This window comes from Amblyomma mixtum, chromosome 3 (assembly GCF_055824585.1).
Source record: "Amblyomma mixtum isolate Tamu chromosome 3, ASM5582458v1, whole genome shotgun sequence".
Classification (NCBI taxonomy): domain Eukaryota; kingdom Metazoa; phylum Arthropoda; class Arachnida; order Ixodida; family Ixodidae; genus Amblyomma; species Amblyomma mixtum.
In genome coordinates, this window is record NC_143014.1 from 224,916,763 (window position 1) to 224,941,449 (window position 24,687).

A 24,687-nucleotide genomic window follows, 5' to 3' on the forward strand; every position below is an offset into this window, starting at 1 on the left:
TTTCAGCAAGGCATTGCCAAAGGCATTTAGGAGAGCAGTTTTCCCAACAGTACACGAGCGCTCTAGAGTACGTCGGTCCGGAAAGGTTAGGCAACACGCGAGCGATTGTGTTTGGTTGCAAACGTTGTAATATTTTTGTGCTTATACGAGTCATATCCTTGGTAAGTATTTAAAGAGAGAAATCGAACGGTGCAGTTGTCATGTCGATTCCATGAGGCGCGATGCACGTCGGCGCAGGAACATCATCACTGCCGCGAACCTGCCGAGCGCATTGCAGATATCCGCTTGATGACGCCCAGGGAAGAACGCCCTATATGTCACTTTTTGTGCGACCTAATGTTGAAAGCTTTGCATTCTGGCGTGTTTTCTCTAATTATTTGCACAAAGTACTTTTTCAGACACTATCCAATGGTGCTCGGTAGTTTTGAAAATGAAGCTGCATTGAACTTGTTTTCAGCTCGAAATGCTGATATATATGTAGCGAGGGACAAGACTTAAAGAACAGGATGCCAATTAGAGGTGTTGCAAATTGTTCTTTTTGCAAGTAAAGCAAATGAATCCATTTGTGTCTACCAATTAACTGTCTACTACGCTGATTTCTAATAATATGCACTCAAAGGCGGGTCATCATTGTTCCGCCTGAAATAAGCATTATGCACCGCCTCATATCAGTTTGGATTTTTCTTTGTAAGAAAACTAACCTTGCCAATCTTTTCAACTTGTACATCAAAAGCTGCTTTTAACAACTGTCGTGTATGTAGTCAGAAAAGGATTCCAAGTCACTTATAGAATGCATGGGGTATGTACCTCGTAGAGTTCAAGTGGCTAAACTTTAGTGCCGCTCTACATCTCTTCCGTGATGCAATAGGTGCCCGAGCACTTATTTTGATGAACAACTCTTTGCAGCTCTTTGTCATTTAACAATCAAATAACGTTGGCTGTTCTTGCCGTTTTTCCTTGATAACAACCAACTTATCTCAGTAAAGTCTTATAAAGAGTTGTCACAGGCACCTGATGTTTGTGCTATTTTTTATTTTATCAAAGCTCTCTTTGGGGAAATTTGCATGTTCGATATCATTATTGGTAACTTATTCACCACGATGAGCTTCAATTCTATACTCCTGCTTGTACCAACCTCATCACTAAAAAAATTGACACGTATGCTTGAATATAGGCTTGTAAAAGCAGTATTGTCAGCATATTTCGCAAGCATAGAGGTAGAGGCTTATACCCTCTGGTAGATATAGATGAAGAAACAGCATAGGCATAGAGGCAACGCATTCCTGTCAGATGTCTCACTGTGCAAGTAGACTTGATGAAAGTGACTGCAGCGGTGACCACCTAGTCGTTCGAGCATTTTTCTCATCTGCGGGAGGTACGGGGTTCGATTCCCAGTGCCACCGGGTACCCAGCGATTTCCAATAGGTGCAAGCTTTCCTCTGGCCTGATGCATGGCTTCTCTGGGGTGAGTTGCTTGGAAATGGGTCTCTGATGCCACCTTGATTAGACCGAAAATACTCTGTCCCATGAAAACCAAATCATCATTGGACTTAGATGCTGACCCATAATGTGATGAGTGCATGTTGGGGCCACTATAGTAAAGCAAGCTGTCCAAAATACTGAGTAGACAGCATTGGAGGTTAAAGGTGCATTAAAGTGGAATCTGAACTGGTCTTTTTACCGCAGGAACTCTATCTAGACATTCCGAGCATTCTTAGAAACTTTGGTTTTATTTATTGGTGTTTAACATCCCGAAGACTCAGGCTATGAGGGACGACGTAGTGGAGAGCTCCGGAAATTTCGATCACATGGGGTTCTTTAACGTGCACTGACATCGCACAGTACACGGGCCTGTAGAACTTCGCGTTCATCGAAATCGTCGTGTGCGGGCGATTTTCATAATTTAAATTGGATTGAACGTCCCAGCTCCCGCCTTTTTTTGAACTCTCTGCAGAGGGTAGGAGGAGTTATCCAACCTTTCAGGCAGACCCGTGGCGGCTCGCTGCTCTGCCATCGGCGGAGCGATCGGCGAAAGCAAAGAGTCCATGCGTATTTTTATGTAGTCTGTGACTGGATCTATTTATTCACGGAAACCTAGAAAATAAAATAAAAAAGAAAGTGAAGCTGCCACACGATTGCCTGAAAGGCACTACACGCGTTAGTGGTCTCTTCCTACTGCCTACGGTGAGTTCAAAAAAAGGCGGGAGCCGGGACGTTTATGCCAATTTAAATTAAGGGAATTGGCCTCACAGGACAATAATTCGAAGCTTCTAAGAATGCTCGGAACGTGTAGATCGGGTTCCCGCTGTGAAGACTAGTTCAGATTCCTCTTTAGTGGTGCACCTTTAATATATAGCATAGACAATCTTTCTCTGTAGCCTTTAAACATCAGAAACCTGAATCTTCAGAAGTTGGAACTAAGCTTCGATACGCTTTGCATGAGAACCCATTTTCTTGCATGTCCCACATTCAGATTTGCCCTTGAATACTTCTTGTAGCTCGTAGAACGCATGAATGCTTTGATCTGGTAGTGTAGATTTCATGGCGTGCTTTTAGTTCCCAAAGTTTTAGTGTGATGCTGCAGAGAGCAAACTCTGCACGCTCAGTCACAGAAACACTCAAAGTGGTCTTGCTCAAAAGTTAAGCATCGAGTGTGAGGAATTTGTAGCTTCTCGTGCCTATGAAAAGGAGACACGATTGACTGGAATTCGAGGAAAGTGGCCTGTGACTTTCGAGCATATCAGTAAACTAAGGAATCCTTCATTGCCGACACTGTGCTCTAGCGTGCTGAATTTTTTCTCTGCAGTGATCAGTACTGTTGGAACTGTTGCATGTCATGCAATGCAGAACATTCAACAAGTGACTGCAGTTTTGAATACAATTTAAAAGGGCCCATAAAGGCAATATTAACTTCGTCAAAGCTAAGTCTCTGGCAGAAGATGTGTACAAGTCTTCCGAGTTTCTCAGCATTGTCACTGTCAGCGGTTTTCCTGCCCGTGTGTGCAGCGACATTCGAATTGCACCTTAGCTCCACATTCGTCACAAAACCGATGAAAGCTGTCGCAGTGGCTCAGTGGTTATGGTGCTTGGCTCACCTGAAAGATGTGGGTTTGATCCCGGCCACTGCGGTCATATTTTGATGGAGGTGAAACGCTAGAGGCCCGTGTACTGTGCAATGTCAGGGCATGTTAAAGAATCCCAGGGGGTCAAAATTATCTGGAACCCGCCATTACGGTGTCCCTCATAGTCTGAGTCGCTTTGGGACATTAAACCCCATAAAACATAACAAAAGCGATGAAGCAGCCACCACTTTGTTTGTAGCATTCTTGTAAATCACACGAGTGCATATTTGTGGCGGCAGAACATTCACTGAATTACGGAGTATGAAATCCTCGCGCAGTTGTTGTAGTGAAGCACAAGAAAAGTAACTCGAATATGGACCAAAACGTGCATTTGCATCTATGAAATGGCACCTATGAGCTGCGAATGTCTTCACCTTTCATATTTCATCATTCAGAATTTAAAGAAAAACTATTTCAAGTGACTTGGTTCCCTTAGCAACTTCTTACAGCACTAGCTGTTTTTTAGATGTTTTTTAGATAATGTTTCGTTTGTGCTGTGTGTTCATGGCTTACCTAACTGCAGCTGTACTTGTATCATTTCGAAGAACCACATCGGCCTTGTTCCTGTGATGATTTCAGCGACAGTCCTATGAGATCTTGGCTTCTTGTGCAAATTTTTTGCTATTCCTGGTTCCGTTCTTTCAACTGTACACTCCCACAGCTACCAGTTAAAAACTGCCACCTAGCAGCGATTATAAACAATTTTGTGAGAGCGGATAAGGCTGTAAATTAAAAGCACTTATTCCTGTTGGATGAGGGGTGGAGTGGATTAGCACTGCATTCTTTAACGCATAAGATGGCAGTTGGAATCCCCTTGTTCAAAATATGCGTTTCCTTTTTCTTTCCACCGGTGATTACCAGTACATAAATCATTTACCATTTCCCTTGCATGTGTCGTTAGGTTTAGGTTTCAGGTTAGAATTTAGATACTTTGGGGCAAATTTGCCGCCGCGGTGGCTCAGTGGCTATGGTGCTCGGCTGCTGTCCCGAAAGACGCGGGTTCGATCCCGGCCGCGGCGGTTGAATTTCTTTGGAGGAGAAATTCGAGGCCCGTGTACTGTGCGATGTCAGTGCACGTTAAAGAACCCCAGGTGGTCGAAATTTCCGGAGCCCTCCACTACGGCGTCTCTCATAGCCTTAGTCGCTTTGGGACGTTAAACCCCATAAAACCAAAACCAAACTTTGGGGCAAATATCACAGTTTGAAAAGCTGCGAGACAAGCTTGGCGGTGAAGCCGAAGTTTGGGTGCTGTACTGTTGACAGAATGGAATTATACACCTGCTACAACACCTGTCCCAGCCAGTCTTCACTGTTCATGTGTTTGTCACATTTATTGGCACTAACATGCTTTGCAGCAATTTTTATGCACACTAGTGCAGCCGCACATTTTTTAAACCACCTGCAGCTTGTACATAGTTCATATTCTGTTTGATAGTTACAGCACTTACAGACACTTAATATTTGCAGGGGAAAGAGCCAGGCTTTGAGGATCGTGACTGCAAGAAAAGCTGTCCTGTGCCAAGTATTTGCAAGGCTTGAACTGTTGCAATGGCTGGAACTTGTTACAGCTCTTTCCTGTGCAAACACCTGTGCAGCAGTTTGTTATTTTACTGCTGCTCAGCATCTCGTAATTGCGACTGCTGCTTGTAAATGCATTGAGGCTATATATATGTTCAAACCCTGATACACAATGCCTATGCTCTCGGTGAAGGAAATCAATGCTCTCAGCTTGTTTTTTTTTTGTCTCTACTAGCTGTGGTTGATAGTTTTGGTCTTGGCTTTTGTAAAATTGTGACCCACACTGCTATTTATGCACTCTCCGTAAAGCAGCAGCTTCAAGCAGCTGTGAGAGCTTTGGTCAGACGCCTGAAGAAAGAATTGATAACTGCAATAGAAGGTTTGTGGTCAGTGAAAGATGAAAATTTATTAAGTGGTACAAGTAGCAGCAAGCTAGGGAGAGTTAGACATTAATGATTGCATGTGTGACATCTTGAGTTATTGTTTATATTATTATTGTTATTTGATGCCTGACATTCATTACTTTCCTGCGGTTGAATGTGTTCCTTTCTTCGTTCTTAATCTTTTTAGTGTAATAATCTTTTACATTCTTTTTGTTGTTTTGTGCCGGTGCCAAGGCCTTAGTATCGTTTCTGGGCATTTGAAATACATATTTGTTATTCTTTTTTATGACATTATCACAACGGTAATCATAGCATTGAATTTTAATGGTGCTGAGGCAGCTTTGGGCAAAGAGTGCCACAGCACAAGGTATTTTTCTTTACAATGACGTTATCATGAAGACAGGAACACAACAAAGAAAAAATACAACTTGAAGAGAAAACTGCTACGAAACATCAGAACAGTACATAATCCAGTTATGACGTACATCCCATATAGATTTATTTTCCTGGTTTTCCTCTTTTATGCCAGGCTGACTTCATGACATCGAGTTAAAACATTTTAAATGGCAGATAACATGCAAATAAACATTAACCAGTGTCGTGTGTCCCTTAAGTTTATTTCTGTTACTTTTTGGTCACTGGGAGGGGCCCTATAAATTTTCGGATAGGCATTTATGCTAGCACACGAGAAAGTAAATTTCATATGATAGTGCAAAGCTCGTAATCTTGTGTAGTGATAGCCAGCAGTTCTTTGATCATGTAACATGCCAAATTGGTTTACATTTTACCTAACAGCATGAATGTTTTGGGCATTTCAGAGAGCCACATCAGCCTTGCGACGACTTCAGCAGCTGTCCACTGAGGCCACGACTGTAGCACAGTTGTTGACGTGATCTGTGACATGAACTGTGTGTGGAATGTGAACTTTGCACATTTTCTTAAATGCATTGTGCGTGAGCTCCTACGTTACACAAGAACTTCGAGCCACTCTGGGCACAAATGCTTTGAGGTTTGAAAGTTGAAATAGACAAGTCGTTGGAACCAGAACTGTCCCTTACGAAGTTTTTGGAAGTTTTTGGTTACTCTTGAGAAGCTGAAGCTTGTGACCTTTTGCCACTGTTTAGGAGCACAACATTTGTTTCGTTGTTTTGTAGGATACTATAACTGAAACTGCTATATGTATTGATGCTGCATGCAATTTTTAAGCTTGTTATCTAATGCCTAAACTGTCATTGTAGAAAAGCAGTGTTATATATTTGAGGATCATGGATATAGCTTTCGTCAAGTTATGTTTCGTGAGGCCAACCGCAGGCCACCAGAATGCAGCAGTTACAACCAAACAACTACTTCACTTTGGCACCACAGGCATGCATGCTCAAAGCCAAGAAATATATTCCTTGCCTCACATATTCACTTGCTCTATCCGAACAGGTTTTGTGACGCGCCTAACTTCCTTTAGAAGACTGTGTTTCATGCTTATGATTCTGTGGGTCTCAAGCTATGATGTGTAATTCAGTATCATTGAACCACTCATTCTGTGTGTTGCAAACATGCTTACATGTGCAAATTATTTGTCTATCGTTGTGAGTGCATCTCTTCCACTTATGTTTTGCCTTTTGGGAACTTCTTCGGTACATGGCGCCCTGAAATCTTTCTGGTGTTTGTAATCGGAAAAATGTCTGCCTGTGTGATGAATGTGGCACGCCCAGTACACAGCAGGTAGGTCAAAAAGGGCGGCTGAAAGGTTCTATGGTCTGCTTGTCACGGCCTTCAGAAAAATAGTGCTTTGAGCAAAGTGCAGGTGTGGTAGTTGTTAGTAAAGGCATTTTCGTTCTCTGCTCTGCACCCAGATTATCAACACAGTGGGCCCATCCCACAGTTGGGCTTCGTTCGCGGCACATTTGAACAAGAGTTCCCTTGGCAAGCACTCTTGGAGGTGCATAGGCAGCAAGATCACCCCCCTGGGCTCCAGAAGAGGTACTGCTGTTCCTACTGCCCATACTTCTTACATATTGTATAACCTTTTCGGCGCCACTTACTTGCTGTACATTCTTATTCCTTTTTACTGTTATTTTTTTTCTTTCTCTGTAGTGTTCTTGTCTTCGTTGGTACAAATGTTGAGTTTGCTCCCCCCTTATGTAATGCCCTAGGGCCTTTAAGGGAAAATAAATGGAATAAAATGAAATGAAAGTCAAACATTGAATGCACATGTTTCAGTGCTGCTAATGCATCGGTACGCAGTGAGAAACATGGTCTTTTCAGGATTTTGACTTTGGAATGGGCACCAGAAAGAGCGCATATGGTGGTGCGACAGAATAGAGGGGTGTTCCAGAAAATTCGCTTCCCCGATGTCTTGAACAGCAAATTCATAGGGATGATTGTGCAGCACTGTGCAGTTGGTGCAGGGCTGTGCAGTTGGTTCTTGTTTCTGACTAGTGCACATCATTGGCATTGCCATGCTAATAAGTGCCCACCCTCTTCCCCACCCTTGCTTTATTTCATCCCCGCCCACGCAGGCAACTTGTGGAGAAGCACAAGAGGACGCACACCGGCGAGCGGCCCATCGTGTGCAAGATCTGCCAGAAGGGCTTCAGTCAGCCAGATAACCTTACCCGGCACTTGTTAAGTCACATAGAAGAAAAGCCTTACGTGCGCACCGAGAGCTTCGCCAGTTCAGTTGATTTAACGCGTCACCGCAGACAGCATTTGCACGACCGTAAAGCCTCGCACGTGTGTCCCCTCTGTAGAAAAGGGTTCTTCACCTCTGCTCGGCTCAATAAGCACCTTTTGAAACACACTGATGCAATGCCCTACGCCTGCTCTCAGTGCGGGATGAGTTTCAAGGCAAAGCACCATGTCAAACATCACAAGAGAGAGGTACACAGTGGCCAGTATAAGCTGCACTGCCCGCAGTGTGGCCAAGGCATGAGTACTACAGTCCATCTTAATAAGCACATGCGTGCGAAGCATGGTTCTGAAGGGGAAGGCAACCAGCGCGACATAGTCGACATCAGTACTGTTAGAAGTGTTGCAAGCCATGCAACGTTGAACATTTAGCAAGTGACCACGGTATTGAATGCAATGTAAAAGAGCCCATCACGGCAATAGTATTTTATTATCTTCGGCAAAGCCAAGTGCCATGAAATGTGTACATGCCTGCTTGCTTCCCAATTATTGTTAGTGTTAGCAGTTTTTCCGTGTGTGTGTGCAGCCACATTCAGATTGTACCTTCGCACTGTGTTCTTGACAAAACCGGCAAAGCGGTGACCATTTCTTTTGCGGCATTTGTTTTGTGGCACTCCTGTAAAGCATGCGAGTTTATGTTGGTGGACACAGTATGTTCATTGGATTACAAAGTATGAAATCCTCGCTGAGTTGCTGTAGTGAACCATGTGAAAATAAACTTGAATGTAGAACAAAACATGCATTTCCATCTCCTTGTGAAAAAGCACCTGAAACTGCAAATGGCTTCATGTTTCATACTTGATCACTGAGAATTACATGAAAAACTATTTCAAGTTAGAGTGTCCTCTTAAAAAGTTTTTGTTGCACTAGCTAATGCTTTTTAGATGGTATAGCTTGTGCTGTGTGTTCCTTGTCAGCCTAACTGTAGTCGTACTTGTGGTATTTCAGAGAACCACGTCGGCCTTGTTGTTGGATGATTTCAGCAGCAGTCCTCGGAAACCATGACTGCTATAGTAGGATATAACTTTAAAAAAAACAGCAGTTGCTAACACTAGGCCGTGGTCCGTGTCATCCTGTATCACTCTGCTGGCCAATCACAACAGCAAACGAAATCAGTTTTTTAATGTTTGACTATATCAAACAATTCATGTATCAGAAGTCTAGAGCTCATGATTTTTTCTTGCGATAAGCTTCTTGCTTAGGTAACAAGGAACGTTTAAGCAGTGGAATATTTTTCCACCGTGGAAGAATTCTGTGCGCGGAGGCCGATTGTGGGCGGAGCATCCCTCCAGACTTAAGTTGTATCTGACTGTAGTGCAAGCAGGGGGGAAATCTGACTGTGCAGCCTGCTCGTGGCCTCCCCTGCCACCGGATACGGGCCGGTGTAGTTTCGGCTACTAGGCTTTGTTCCGGTGCAATGCCAGCAGTGGGGATGGGACGGCCGGGGCCCATCCTCTGGAGATGCAAAACCCCATGGGAGTGGCAGCGACTCGCAGGCGACTGTGAGGGCCAGTGGCGTGCATGAATACGATGCCTGAGCGGAGGCAGGCCTGGGTTTATACTCAGGTTGGACTCGCGAAATCCGGCCCGGATGGCATGTCAAAAGAGCAGAAGGTTTCAAATACATGCTACTTCCCTCCGCACGCGGGGGTGTGCAAGTCTAGCTACCGACGCGTCGGTTTCTGGCTACGGAGAAACCAAGTCCACGCGGGGGTTTATAGTAGCCAGGCTCTGAAGCGGCGCCTCGGGGAAGCGACCTCACGGCCGGCTGCAGGCTTAACGGCCTTGCGGAACGCCGGGGGATGGGGGCCTAGTACGACCTCGAAAGAGTCTGGCAAAAACCGTCGATGTTGTGGAGTACCGTTGGAGTAGGCCCGGGTCATCTCACCCTAAGCCACGTTCTTGGTTAGTGGCCCGCCCGCGTATTGCCAAACCATATCCCGTACACGCACTCGAGCAGACAACGCCGAGAAGTCACGTGACATGACGTCACTTCCGTCAACAGTCAAAATGGCCGCTTTAAAGGTTGCGGCGGCAATCACGATGTTTTCGGGCAGTTGTAAGCTAGTGGTTCCAAGACCAGTGCAAGCTGCCCAGTTGGACCCAGGATATTTGCCTCTGAATGGTCAAAGTGCGTCGATTCCAAGGTGCTATTCCAAGCGACAAGGAACGGCTGCTCACCTTGGAGAAAGGAGGCAGCTCATGGTGAATTTCCTGTGCGTGCATAAGCTACACAGCACAGTGACAGTGTCCGATAAGTGAAAGCGATTGCGGTCGGAGCAAGTGCTTCTCCGTCAAGGCAGAGAAATGCGCACGTGCGAAGGCTCACTACGCAGGCAGTGTTTTCCGTATGCTGAAATCACCTTGGCGTTATGCAGCTGGTCTCACTGGTTGCAGTGATCACGACCGAAGCGAGCGTTGTTATACGACGTTGTTTGTGTTACGTATCCATCACCGATTTTGATCGCACTTCGTGTAGGCACTGTGCTTCGAAACCGCTAGCTGTGTGTGCAACGTGACGCGATCTTGGCTACACGGCCGTCGAACTGTTTTCTTCCGCGACAACAGCAGCGTCGTCATCTTTCTGCGTCTTGCTGCTTCATACAGTACATTTTGCGATTATGGATGCTCAGGTTATGACGTGCGAAAACATCGGTGTATAGTGCATTCGTCTCTTGTGGAGCGTCGATGTTTTATTTTCTGCCTGCTATGCAGACCTATGTCTGCAAAAATATTTGCGTGCAGAATTGGTGACAACAAAAACGTCTCTGCATGATGGTGGGCTGAGCCAGAGGAGTAGTTCTCTGACTTCTGAGTTAGATTTTTTAGCAGGGCGAAAAGTTAGGCATGTTGGTGATGGTTCATGATGAATACAGTAGCATAAAAAAAACTAGAAGGGCACACAGGACAAGCACTTGCCCCTGTGTGCATGTGTGTGTGTGTGTACGCACGTGTGTGTGGAGAAAGAGATATTTCAGGCTGCTCATCAAGACGAGATATAACTATCACAATTGATTATTGGGAAAAGAAGTTGGCACCTGAATCCGGCTGTGGGGAAAGGGATGGAGGAGGGGTGAAAAGGAAAAGGACACCATAGCGGATGGTGGGTTCCAGATTGATTTTAGCCACCTGGGCCCTAAAGGGACAGCTTAATAATGACTTTCATCAACTAAATTTTTTGTGGCAGTCGAAAGCTTCTTTCCCAAATAAACAAATACCCATCTGTGGCGCTGTGAAACACATGAGAACAATTTATAACTTTTCCATATGGTAGTCTTACGTACTTATGGTAGACGGCAATAATGAGGTAGACATTAACATAGATGTTTCAGTTTTATTAATGCTATGATTGAGAGCACAAATGTGGTTTTCAAAATACAGGTGATATCTATCGCAGATGCCAGCAAAAGCTTTTGCCGGCAGTGCTCTGCAGCGTTGCCATTGCTGCTGCAACGGTGATGTCTGTTGTGTGACTTTTTGAAAACATTTAAAAAGGTAATCAATCCACTTTAAACAAAAAATGCAATTGAAAGAGTGAAAAGTATGCTGTCTTAAGTGGACATGAACAAAAATAACTGTCTATATGATGCTCAGGCATAGTCATGAAACACAGTATATTCACTTCAGGTCACGGCAAATGTCTGCAATGTTAGCCGCTACGAGATAACACAGTGTGGCATTACCATCTGTTCAGACCTGACTTTTTTGCCCATTTAAAATATAAATTCTTGCCTAAACCACAAGTTCTGCTCTCCTTATCGCCATCATGTGGTGTGATCTACCAGAATATGCCAATGTTTTTATGCTTGTCTCCGATAGTAGACTGCGCCTTTAACATGCACTGGCAATGCACAGCACTTGGACGTCTGATGCACGTTCTCTACATCAAAATGCAACCACTGCAGCCGGTATTTGACCCATTCTCGGGCTCAGCAGCTGAACATCCTTAACACTCAGCCAGTGCAGCATGTGAGGCAAATGGAAGCCCTCAGAACATTGCTTACAGTTCCTGTGGCACGAGTGACTGGTACTACCGTGTCAAGCACTGTCTAGCAGGAAGTGTAGTGCTTTAGTCAGTTGCACCCTTACAGGGATAGCTCATGAAAGGAGCTCCAAGGAATAGCTCATGGCCATGAAAGTAGCGATGCAGTCCACTTCCACCAGGTGCCAACGGCGTGTGCAAAGTGGCAACTGTGAGCTTGCAGCTGCAGCTTGCACCTGTCGTCGTCACTCGCTCCATATGTGCGGTATGAGATGGCAGTTTCTTTTGAGGCAGTGGAGCTTGAGCAAAGGAAGAAAAAGGTGGGCATGTGAAGAGCAGCAGAACAAAAAAAGGATAAAAGCAAGAATATTACGTTTTAATGCCTTGTGATTTTTTTTCCTGTTCTACCAATGAACGAAAGTGCGCCCATTTATGAGAGCACTTATGGGAGTGCAACCAAGTGCTCCTGTTGACCCTCTGGAATGTGCCTTTGGTAAAGAGGGCATTGCTTATCATGTACTGAGTTCAGAGGAAACTGAGCAGATAATTCAGAGTTCCAACAGAACGTAAAACCAAGTTCTGCAGCATTGATTTCTCTGGTTTGGAGATGATATCGCTTGTCTTATGCCTGGGTATTTCATGAAAACAGAAGGCCTATTCAACTCTTTCCCTACCATAAAAATATGACTGATGTTGAGTGTTTTAAAATAAATATTATTTCTTGAATAAATAATTAACGCACTGCATGTTGTAATACATCAAACTAGCTTAACGATTATACTTCCCAACGAAAAAAAGTGCCCAAGTTGTGTGTGCAAAACTTTTAAAAAATTTATTGGTTAAATATACAAGTAACACAAAAAATAATGCAAGCAAAACAAAAAGCCAGGAATTGATTACAAAAGTGTACAAAACGTTGCACATGTTCTTAGCTAACGTTGTTGAGATTTTAAAGGAGCTCATGGGCATGACTCATTGCTTGAGCAATGACTCAATTGAGTCATTGCTTAGACAATTTAGAAGGCTTAAGAGGCCGTCAATGTTCCTCACCTCACGCTGACAAGACAAAAAGGCCTCTTCAAGTCCTCCCATATGTGCACAAGCTATCGCACAATGTCAAAAGGGTGGCCAACAAGTTCGGAGTTGATGTTGTTTTTACAGCTCCTTTGAAATTGTTCCGCCTGTGTGCCATGACCAGCAGGTGCCAGGGTAAGAGAGCAATGAAGAACATATGTGTCACGAAACACCAAACACAGTTTGTGCCGTGCACTGTTGGAGTGGTGTATAAGGTTCCACTCAGCTGTCGGTCTGTGTACATAGGCCAGACAGGGCGCTGTCTCGATGACAGGCTCAGAGAGCATGCAAATTCCTTGGGCTCAAATGGAGGCTCAAACCTGTCATTGCATTGCCTTAAATGCAAACACTACATAGACAGGAATAAGAAGAAGAAGCGGCAGTGCTGCCCTCTCCTCCGTTCTACGGTGGTTATCGGGAGAGCTTCCGATAGGGTGACCCGGGAAATTGTGGAGGCCTTTGAGATATCTAGTACGGCAGGCTGCGTAAGGCATCGGTAGCCCTTCTCAAAAAAGAACTTGATGTTCTTCGCGACCGATAACCCGCTTTCATGTTCCTGCTTTCTGGGCATTTCTGCTGAGTTTGAATTGTCTTGTGCCTATCACTGATACTATATTTGCTGTACCAATGTACGCCCATACGTATTGTACTGCCTGTTGTACGCTTGCGCCCTTTCTGCTTCTTAAGGCGATGTATCGTTTCCGAAAATACAGCCGCAAGTTTGCGCTCGTGTGTGTGTATGTGTTTCTCCCTCCGTCTTGTGTCATTCAGCGCAAAGTTTTCTTGAATATAACATGCATGAGCGCACTCGTCGATTTCTCCCTATGCAAAGGACATATTTATATGCTATGATATTACTTGAAATAGAGGAACTTCTCGATGACCACATTATGCATAAGAGAGCATTTTATTGGTTTGCCCAAGTGAACGAGTGAGTAGGCACTTTATTACATCAATTTATTTTAACATTTATTATACCTCAACACTCCTAAGTGACAATACCTGAGCGGTGAACTTTGACATGGTGCGGCAAGTAGGAGCTTGAGTTCGCAATGTACTAATAAGGGAATAATTACTCATTAGCATCCAAGCGCAGCCATACGGCTGCAAAGAAAAGCTTTGTAGCTCTTTTTGTAGCCGTATGGCCGTGCTTGGGTGGATGCCAATGAGTAATGGCTACCTTATTAGAAATCATTTCAACCTTGAGGGATTCGCCTAAAATATTGGGCCAACACCATTCCCATTTCGAGCTTGCCCCATCACATTCTAGCCGTCCCGGTTCGCGCACTTGGTAGGGCAACTGCCCCGGTGAGGCAGTAGTCCCGGGTTTGAACCCCAGACTAGGGTAACTTTTCCTCTAACTACTACAACGTTCCTGTGGAACCTGAGTAGCTTTCTTTTGTAGCCGTATGGCTACGCTAGGGTGGATGATAGTGAGCATTTACTCCCTTATTACAAACGTTCTCCACACTGGGGGATTCCTCTAAAATATTGGACTAACACTGTCATTTACTGCATGGATTTCTACAGTGACCAGTTCGAAAGACAAGAGGTTAGTAAGCTTAGCCTTGTGAGATGGAAGACCATTCCAGCCTTTCGTGGCAACAACAAAATTGAATCTTAAAATGCAGTGGCATAAGCTAAGGGAGGCACACTGCTTGTGCAGCTAGTGCAGAAGGAACCATGAGCAGGAAAAGATTAGTTTGTTATGTGACAGTAAAGAGCAAAAAAAAAAACCCTGCAGTTTCTGCATGAGACGAATAAAGTCGAAGATTCACCTTTAGTGCTGTTACACTGGAGCTTCTACAATAGTCTGAGAGAATAAAACAAGCAGCTCAGTTCTGAATTCATCCCAGGATCTCAGGAAAATTAGATTTGTGCCATGTGGCATAAGAATATTCTGCTTGTCCACACAGGAGTTTTGAATGCAAGCAACATGGAAGACGGTGACACTAAAGACATGCTATGGCGTAAATAACCTGGGCTGTGGGTTGTTGTATAAGGATTGTTAGGTGAGACCATGTTACATTGTTAGCCATATCAATAGTTGAGAATTTGAACCACTATGCACCGACTGCGGCGGCCACGTTTGTGTGTGCTGCACGATATCGGTGATATCAGTGCACCTTAAAGATCCCCAGGTGGTTGAAATTATTCCGGAGACCTCCACTACAGCACCTCTTTCTTCCTTTCCTCTTTCACTTCCTCCTTTATCCCTTCCCTTAAAGCACAGTTCAGGTATCCACCGAGATATGTGAGAGTTACTACGTCATTTCTTCCTCAAAAACCAATTTTTTTTCAGTATGCAGTAAATATGCCTTTCTCAGTAAGGCCTTATAAGTAGGCAAGGTGCAGTTATCCTGAAAGTAAATAATATTAGTGCATTCTTAATAATATTAGCAAACAGGCTAGTTGAGAGCATCCGAAATATTGTTCTGAGAGTTGAAATACTGTTATTGATTGCAGAGGGCAGACTCCATAGTCGTCAATGAAGGCGTGATAGGAAACCCTGAACGGAAGGTCATAATGTATTTAATAAAACCTTGGGCCCAAGGGCAATGCCTTGGGGACGCCCGAGATTGCAGGAAAAAGCAGGATGCGTAAGAATCAGTATGAGAATTCTGTCGACGGCTGGCTGGTAAAGCTTGGATCCAGTTTAGAGCAATTTGATCCAAGTTATAGCATGAGAAAATACGCCTTATATAAATGAGGGATTTTATCACACGCTCTTTCAAAGCCCACCAAAAAAGCGTTGAGGGGGATGTTGCTGTTGATGGAGAATGAGAGCAAGTTGGCTATTCCAAGAATGCTTTCTAAAGCCTTGCAAATTTGGATGAAACAACTTAATTGTCCAAAACATAATAGCATCACGAGAGTATAAAATGTTTTACAATTGGGTGCACATGCCAACGACGCAAACAGGGTCATAGGTGCTGCGTGATGACTGGCAAGACGCATACAGGATCATAGGTGCTGGGTGATGACTGGAAAGACGCATACAGGGACCAAGCTATGATGAGACAGGAGGCTATCTTCATGGCACGCACAAGATATATGTACACACTGTGTCCCGTCCTGCTGTTGCATTCTCTAAGTTTCACAGGGCTTGAGCGTGCTGTTGGGTGAACTGCTGGAAAGACGGCATGTTGACACTGTACTAAGGATGAGAATGACAGAACAAGAATGGCTACTGGGTGTGGTGGTGGTGTTGTTCTTTCCTGTCGTCTTTGTTCCTTGTAGTTTTACAAGCTCCACAGGCCTTGTTTTCCTATCCGCTGTTTCAAAGTGGTGTCAGGAAAAGCCAATTGTTATTCTTCAACCACCAAACTGCTGTGCCATACAACATTCTTTTAATCAGCTTTCATTATGGACAGTATTTCTGGGGGCAAAACTTTTTCAATGCACTCACACCTCAATAACATGGGAACTCGCTCATGACACAGTGCACAAAGTTAAAATGAATACAGCCCGTTGTCGCATAATTGTGCAGAGTGCAAAGACTGTTAAGACTTCTTGAATTTGAGTAGATAAGTCAAGCACAGCCTGAATCATATACCTTTGTTACACACTGTAATTGTCATCATTCTGCTTGTCGCAGTGTGTGCAGAGAGTTTTGTCTTAACCCATGAACTGTGAAGCCCAGCGACTCCTCCTGCTCACACACTTTCTGGATGCCAAAGCACTTCTTTTCCTGGTGTCAAAAGCATTGTCAGTGCTCGGTAAGTCACATCCTGGCACAGATTGCTCATTGCACAAAGTGAATTAAGCTGCTTAACAATAAAGAACAGAGCTGCAAGCTTACATTATAACCTCACAGATGCCTTTCCACAGCCCACAATAGTATAGCACTTTTTAAACGGAGTGCCCCATGTTGTTGCAACCTAAACCGAGAACTACTCCTCTGGCTCAGCCCACCATCATGCAGAAAAGTTTGTGTTGTCACCAATTCTTCACGCAAATATTTTTGTAGACATAGGTCCGCAGAGCAGGCAGGAAATAAAAAAAAGGGGCTCCACAAGAGACCACTGCACTACACACCGATGTTTTCGCACGTAGTAACCCGAGCATCCATAATCACAAAATGTACTGTATGAAGCAGCAAGACGCAGAAGGATGGCGACCCTGCTGCTATTGCGGAAGAAAACAGTTCGACGGCCGTGCAGCCAAGATCGCGTCACGTCGCACATACAGCAGTTTCGAAGCACAGTGCCTACACGAAGCGCGATCAAAATCGGTGATGGATACGTAACAGAAACAACGTCGTGTAACAACGCTCGCTTCTGTCGCAATCACTGCAACCAGTGCGACTAGCTGCACTACGCCAAGTTCATTTCAGCATACGGAAAACACTGCGTGCTTAGTGAGCCTTCGCACGTGCGCATTTCTCTGACTCGACGGAGAAGCACTTGCTCCGACCGCAATCACTTTCACTTCTCGGACACTGTCACTGTGCTGTGTAGCTTATGCACGCACAGGAAAGTCACCATGAGCAGCCTTCTTTCTCCAAGGTGAGCAGCTGTTACTCGTCGCTGTCCGTGGTGCTCCTTACAGGAATTAGAAACGCTTGCAACGGCCACAAACGGCTCCAAACAAACGCTTCGTGATATCGCCACCGCGTAGGTCCTACGTCGGTTTGAAGACAAATGCAATACTCATATCTAGCATCCAACCGCATGGCTTACATAGCAACTTCGAATCGACGCACTTTAACCATTCAGGGGCAAGTATCCTGGACCCAACTAGGCGGATTGCACTGGTCTTGGAACCACTTGTTTACGACTGACCGAAAGCACCGTGACTGCCACCGCAACCTTTAAACCGGCCACTTTGACTGTTGACGGAAGTGACGTCATGTCACGTGATCGCTCTCCTGAGCGTCGTCTGCTCGAGTGCGTGTGCACGATATGATTTGGCAATATTTACATGCGTGAGTGTAGGACCGCAGCGCCATCCTTGGGGAACGCGCGAAAGCAGTTTTTCGGCTGAAAGCCCTTCTCGCCCTGGAGCTCCCCTCTTTCTTTAAGCGGCCTTCTCTCAAAGCCCCTAACACATCACGTATGACAACGAAGTGTATTGTGGCATGTATGTGCTTTTTGCACGTATTATTAGAAATTGACAATTATAATTCCGTGCATTATAAAATGCACAGCTCTATTGATATCTTGATAAACATTGAGAAGACACTGGCAGCAGTTATTTTTGTGACTCGTTTGCAGAGCAACCGGCGCTTGTATGCCGGTCCCGTAGGAGGGCTTAGAGAGTCTCGTTAAGTCTCGTACGATGCCCGGATGTTCTCGTTTGGGACCGTTGCGTAGTTTCTGCCAGTCTTGCGAGGAGCGAGGCCCTACCCGAAGCGGAGCGGACACCTGGACCCCGTCCCCAGCAGCAGGCGCCGCCCCCCAGGAGGATCGCCGTCCCGGCGCCGTGCTGCCCGCCGGCTGCCAGTAGAGTCACTGGAAAAAATTTCCGAGTACCGCATTTCTTTTCCCCGCGCCGCCGACGCGGTCATTGGCCCAACCGTACCACGTGATCTTGGGGTGCCATATACCTTCCATTCGCCGGTCGGGCCGGCTGAGAAGAGCGCAGGTTCCCGACGTTTCTCGTGTTGCAACTGTTGCTCTCATGCTTGATACTGAAGAAATCATGCCTGGCTGCTGCGCCTTCGGATGCAGCAACCGAACCGAGTCCGGAAAGACTTTTTTCTCGATTCCGACCGGGAAAAATGATCGAGAGCGTCGTTCTGCGTGGTTGCACAGAATCGGCCGGGAGAACTTCAAGCCTTCAAAAAAAAAAAAACACGCTTGTGCGAGGTAAGTGCACCTTGCTTATGCTTTTTGGTGCTGTTTTAGAAGGTACGTAAGCGCAGTGCGAGCGGTGTTAGCGATAGGATGCTAAGAAAATAGGAGTTCACAGCAAGACCGTCGCGCATGCCACGCAGGGATCGTTCGCGGCTTGCCCGCTTGATGCGGGTACACGTGTACGCACTTGTTACTCAACACACGCGGCTCTTCCGACTATTCCGTGCTTGTGGCATGCAAAGGCGCATTTATCGCGCGAGAATTCCATGTCCTAATGTGCACCAAGCACTCACACGATCTTTCTGCGCCTCGAGTCATTCGACCCATGGCACATGTTTTTCGCGGACCGTGACGATTGCAGTCAATAAAAGCATGGTCGGGCATGTCTTACCTTCACATAACGGCCGCTTTCTGTTCAGTTGTGTTGGGACTGGTAGAAAAATAGAAATGGGTCAAATGATAGCAATCCTTGAAGCTGCGTGTTTGCGGTGACATGCGTGTTTACGTCCAAAATGAGCTATTTTAAGTGTCACTGCGTAAACTTAGAAACCTTTATAACATATTCTTTTTCTTCACCTCTTTATTTGGGTGTTTCAGCTTATTGTTACAGCTATCTTCCATGTTTTTCTTGTTCCACATATTTGAAACAAGGCTTCACGCGAAAAAGTCCTGGGAGCCTCCTTCGGCAGCCCAGCATTCGGGTGACCAGCATCACTCTTTAACTGAACAACAAACATTTGCAGGACCACTTTTGTGCTGAAGAATTCGAGAAGCCTAGAGTGGATGGGAAGAAGAAGCTAATGTCAAGTAGTTTCGTCCTGCTTGAACGAGACGGCAGTCCCATGGCGGTCCACGATGCTCACTGCCCAAAAGCACGAGCTTGTCTCTTTGCTGCTCGGAGTGGCGAAATGTTTCCTTCGTGGCTTGCTCCGCGGAAGGGGAAAAAAGGCGTGCACAAGCTCCCGATAGCAGCGCTAAGATGCTGCTCACAATCATAGCACAGTTCCTGCAGCAAACGCAACCGCGGAGCAAAACAACCGCCGGCTGCATTACTTTGCACAAAATATTTTTTCTCTTCTGAGCAACCATTGTCTCCGAGAATGAAGTATCTGCGCTTCAGTGAACACTCAACCCGATACGTCACCGAATATCAAGCTCTTCCAACACGGCAACCTCCCTGCGATGCAGTCGGCTTGGAAGGTAAATGGCAGCGGCCGCTCAGTGTTGCCAGTCAAATTCCGACCTTTGCGGTTGAAATTTTTTCCAGTGACTCTAGCTGCCCGGGAGCCCCTTCCTGGACTGGTCCTGCTGTTCCAGGCCCTCCTGCCGCCACCATGCCAGCTTCCGGTCCTGCTGGTCCGGAGTTCCGGGCGCCTCCACCCAAGGCACACTGCTTCACGTTCACGATGAACGCGGACGCCACAGCCGACGACATTGTTGACGGCATTGAAAGCATCGTCGGCCCGAAAGGGCTCGAAGGCCTCCAACATCAAGGAGGGTTCAAGTTTTGTATCGCCGTGACCTAGGCTGCGGCGGCACAAAAGCTCCTAGCGGAGGAATCGTTCCCAGTGAACGGGACCTCTGTCCCAGTCCCTTGCGTGGGCCCCTCCGTGGTCCACGTAACGGCATTCCGGGTGCCGCTGTTCGTTGGGGACGCGGCGCTGGCCCCGAGGTCAGTCATACAGTCAGGTCAGGTCAGTCAGGTCAGTCATACAGCCAGGTTAGGTCAGTCAGTCAGGTCAGGACAGGTCAGTCAGTCAGTCGGGTCAGTCCGTCAGGTCAGTCATACAGTCAGTCAGGTCAGTCAGGTTAGGGGAGTCAGGTCAGGTCAGTTCAGGTCATTCAGGTCAGTCACACCAGCATGAAAAATACAGGGGAAAAAATGTAAACATTAAACTAAAGAGAGAGAGGGAATGGCAGGGATGTTAACCAGAAAGGATTCCGGTTGGCTACCCTGCACAGGGGGAGGGAATGAGGGGAATTAAAGAGGAAAGAGAGAAGTAAAGGGAAATAATCGCAGTCTGTCAATCAAGGCAGTCTCTCTCAAAAAGCGAAAGAGTGCCTTGTAAGCCTTGATGGCAGTTGAGTGTTGTGGCCACGGACCGAGGATCTTGGCCGCTGTGAAAGGGCGAGGGTCCAGGCGGTCCCGGCACTGAGCCCCTACGGCAAGGTGCTCGAGAGCTCTCATCCGACGCTGAAGGGGCGACGCCACGTGAGCAACGGCCAGCGCCTCGTCAGGATGGAGATGAAGCAGGCGGTACCTAACTTCATGTCCGTGCAGGGTCACCGCGTCATGTTCGACTAGAGGGGCGTCCGAAAGGTCTGCTCACGCTGTGGCCAGGACGGACATGTCAGCGCGGCCTGCCGCACGCCACGGTGCGCCCGCGGCTACGAGTTCGGGCACGAAACGGCCGGATGCGAGGCGGCGTGCCGACGCTGCTCCGGAGCCCACGCCACGGCCGAATGCCTGCGGCCGCGCTCCTACGCGGCGGCGGCCGCTTCTGGCGGCCCTCAGAAGAAGCCGGCATCGCCAGAGGCGCAACCGCCGCAGGACACGGTTCCTGACCCAGCGACGGCGCCCCCTGCGAAGACCGCGCCACGCCAGGCCGACGACACGCCCACCACTCACGTGTCGGAAACCCCGGCCGGCCCAGAGCCTGCAGCCTCATCGCAGGAGCAGCCGGAGAACACCGCGGACACGCGTCGACGGACTCGCTCACGTTCCCGTACATGGGCGACCTCCCGCCGATCTCCCTGACGAGCTCGTCAGACTCGTCCTCCTCTGGCGAGGACGACTCTTCCACCACAGCGGACGAGAGCGACGGAGCGCCCTCACGTGGCGCGACGCTCCGCCTCACCGGGGATGTCCCCTGCGAACATCCCGGAGCGACCGACCTGCCGAGCGCCGCCGGCCCGCCTCGAGGTCCACGGCGCCGACCACGCCCAGAGGCCGCGGAGGGGAAGGCCCAGGACTCCACCGACCGCAACCCGTGCACGACACCTTTTGACCATGCCTTGCAGGGTGCGGTGAGAGATGCCACCGAGTCTCTACCCTCCGCAGAACCCATGGACTTGAGTAGGGTCTCGGGGAAGCACGCATTGTCGCAGTCCGCGGACTCGGACGGCTCAGCCGATCCGTCCGTCCCCAAAAAGCTGGCGCGCGCGAGCGACTCCGCCAATGGCGGGGCCCCCTAAACTTGTCGGCGGAATGTGGGCGCCCTGCTTTTTCATCATGGCGACGGTGCATCTCCTCTCCCTGAACGTTCAGGGATTTCGGTCGCTGGATAAGCAGAGGGAGGTGATGCACTTCGCTCGCGCGCAGGGCGTCGACATTCTCTTCCTTCAGGAGTGCAACTTCCGCACCGCGCTTGATGTTACCAGCTTTAAGAATCGCTTGCTCGTGCCACCATTCTTTTCGCTTACCGACGCAATGTCATGCGGTCTAGGTGTCGTATTTATCAATAGTTCTCTCCGTTCAGGCGCACATTGCACGCACGGCGTCGACGGTCGCACTTTGGCCGTCGATTTTCCTTTAACGGCAGACGGGTGAGGGCATTGGTTGCATGTGTACGTGCCGGCGCAACGAAGCGATTCTTCGTCGTTTTTCGAGTCGCTCGATTCGCCCACATTCAGCCTCTGCGCACAGAATTCCTCGACGGCGAACACGTAGTCCGATGCTTAAACGTTTTTTGTGACGTAAACAAGAAGTTTTATCACAAGAAAAAAAATTATGATCTCTAGAACTTTGATACATGGATTGTCTGATATAGGGAAGCGCACCTGAAGTTTGCTTCCACTGCACCAGCGCCACTTCTCGCCTGCCGGTCATTTTGGCGTTGCTGTCCAGGCACGTCGCCGGCGGAGCGCATTGAGCCAGCAGCCTGTCGGCTGGTACGCGCGTGCTGCTCGCGCAGCTGGCACTCTCTCTTTCATTGTGAGCACGTGCCGTCCTGCTCGCGGGCGCACAAAAGTGGTGTTGCCGCTCGCTGTGAATTCCGCGACGTTCTAAGAGTGGAGAAACTGGTTGTGTGTGCGGCTGTCACAATAGTTCTCTGAACATCAACGGCCAAGGAATGCCCGTGTAATTCTACAGATTTCCTGGTGATGTCCTACATTCTTGGGAAAAAAAAAATTAATATTGGAAAATTGTAACGTACAGTAACGGAAATATTGAAGGTAATGGTCCACCCTTTCTATATGCAGCAAAATCTTAAATATTTTTCATCGCTCGTATCGAGCAGTTGACGATAGGAAAAACGTTAATACGAAAAAAAAAATGCAAGCCTATAGATGGGAGATTGCTATAGTCAAATCTTCCAGTATATGAAAAAAAAATGCGGTCATACATTTTTTACTATTCAAAAATGTTTTTGTCCGGAATTGTTGCGTATGAAATGGATCAGAACGAGAAACGGCAGGCCTCGATAACTGCTATGGGCAGGGTGAAGTAAGCTTTTTCCTGTTACTAAACACATTTGGTATGTCGCACGCGTAATATTATTTCTGCGCAGTTTTTGCTGTAATTCACTAAGCATGCAGTGTTTAGTAAAGCTCGCGCTAACGAAACTCATTTTTTTTTACCGTTTTTTATTTTGGAGACTGACTGCAGCTAGCAGCATTATGCAGACGCGTGTGAGGCAAGGTCAGTGATCGCCTGAATGTTCCGACTTGTGACGCCGGGCTCAATTTTCGAAGTTGCTTTATATGTAAAAAATTTCAAAAAATAAAAATAATCAAAATGTTTGCTTGCACATGAATGAGCATTTGCATATGAGCGATGGCTCTGCAAATAATTGTTTTGGGGATGCGCGTGCGCTGTAATCGGAATTAAAATAAATATACGAACCGCTTATCTCCGTTGTAGCGATTGACAAACTAGAGCATTTTTTCTCTTAGCCGTATATAGCAAGCAGCTGGTAGGCGCATTTCGTGCGTGTTTTCGTTTTTCTCCTCAGCCTCGCGTGTCGCCTTAAGGCCACTTTATTTTAAGTTAAAATAAAAATTATTTCCATCATTATTCATCGAAACACGTAACAAAATCCTTATTATTTGGCCAACAAACCTGCATGCACCGAAGTGCTCAGTCACCCAACGAAATTAAGCATCTTGCGAAGATGGCCGTGCCAAAAAAATAAAATGGTATTTACCTCGAATTCCACGTCTTAAATGATCTCGTCATTTACTTGCGATACACATTTCGCCGTTACGGTACCGGCTTTTTCGTCAACAATCTGCTTCACGTAGTGGGCCTGATCCACTAGCAGTTCTTTTTTCAAGTTCGCAGCGAAAAAAAAAATTCACTGTCCACTATTTCTTTTAACCTACATCTCAGAGCGTACTGCCGCGACCGAAAGAAGTGCGAACAGCGGAGTGCCTAGGCTCTCCGCTGTTGGAATTTATTTTCGTCACGCTTATGCTTGGCTTGCAACACAAATACGCTAGAGACATCCGTGATACAATAATGTACCACTCTAGCGTCTTTTTGTTACTACCGAGATAAAAACGCATTGAAGATAAATTCCGACTGCGCAGCGCGTGGGCGCCGTGCTGTTCGCATTTTTTTCTAGCGCCCCTGTACATTTTGCTAATCCTCAGAAGCTCGCCAGCGTTCAAGCACGAGGGAAAAAGCTCGGGACTGCACAAAGAGATTTGCAGGCTGGCCAACACGTGCAAAGTACGTGCAGAACTAGCTTTTTTTCAGGGGAAAGCGCGCTGCTCGCGCAGCTACTCAATGGGAGGGGTGACCGGTTTGCCCGGACAAAAATAGGGAGTCGGTCGGAGAGGGCGCTTTTCACTGGCGTCCGCAGCGCCCCCCTGCGAAGCTACGGTCCCCTATAGTCAAACATTAAAAAGCTGATTTCGCTTACAGGTGCGATTGGCCAGCGGAGTAATACAAGACGCCGCGGACCGCGGCCCAGTGTTAGCAACTGCTGTTTTTTTAAGTTGTGTCCTACTATAGACTCCTACCCCACTTTCATAGTGGGCGACTTCAATTGTGTGCTGGAGCCCTCACTTGATGTACGTGGCCCAGGTCAGGGTCGGCCTTGCGCCGGCGCGCGCTCCCTGCGTGACCTATGCGCGCAGTTCCGACTCACCGACGCATGGGTCTCGTCGCATGGAGATAA

At 47.0% G+C, this 24,687-nt stretch overlaps 2 protein-coding genes across 2 annotated transcripts in view; one reads left to right on the forward strand and one right to left on the reverse strand.

The window, feature by feature from the left end:
- Positions 1-8,454, forward strand: part of LOC149353844 (uncharacterized) — a 44,535-nt gene extending 36,081 nt beyond the window's left edge. Inside the window, exons 5-6 of the mRNA XM_089585138.1 lie at positions 6,874-7,000; positions 7,540-8,454. Of these exons, the coding sequence (XP_089441264.1) occupies positions 6,874-7,000; positions 7,540-7,649 (237 nt within the window). The 3' untranslated portion in view covers positions 7,650-8,454. The remainder of the gene's footprint in view (positions 1-6,873; positions 7,001-7,539) is intronic.
- LOC149353843 (uncharacterized) overlaps positions 1-24,687 on the reverse strand; it is a 615,886-nt gene that overhangs the window by 106,730 nt on the left and 484,469 nt on the right. The gene's annotated exons all lie outside the window — the stretch shown is intronic.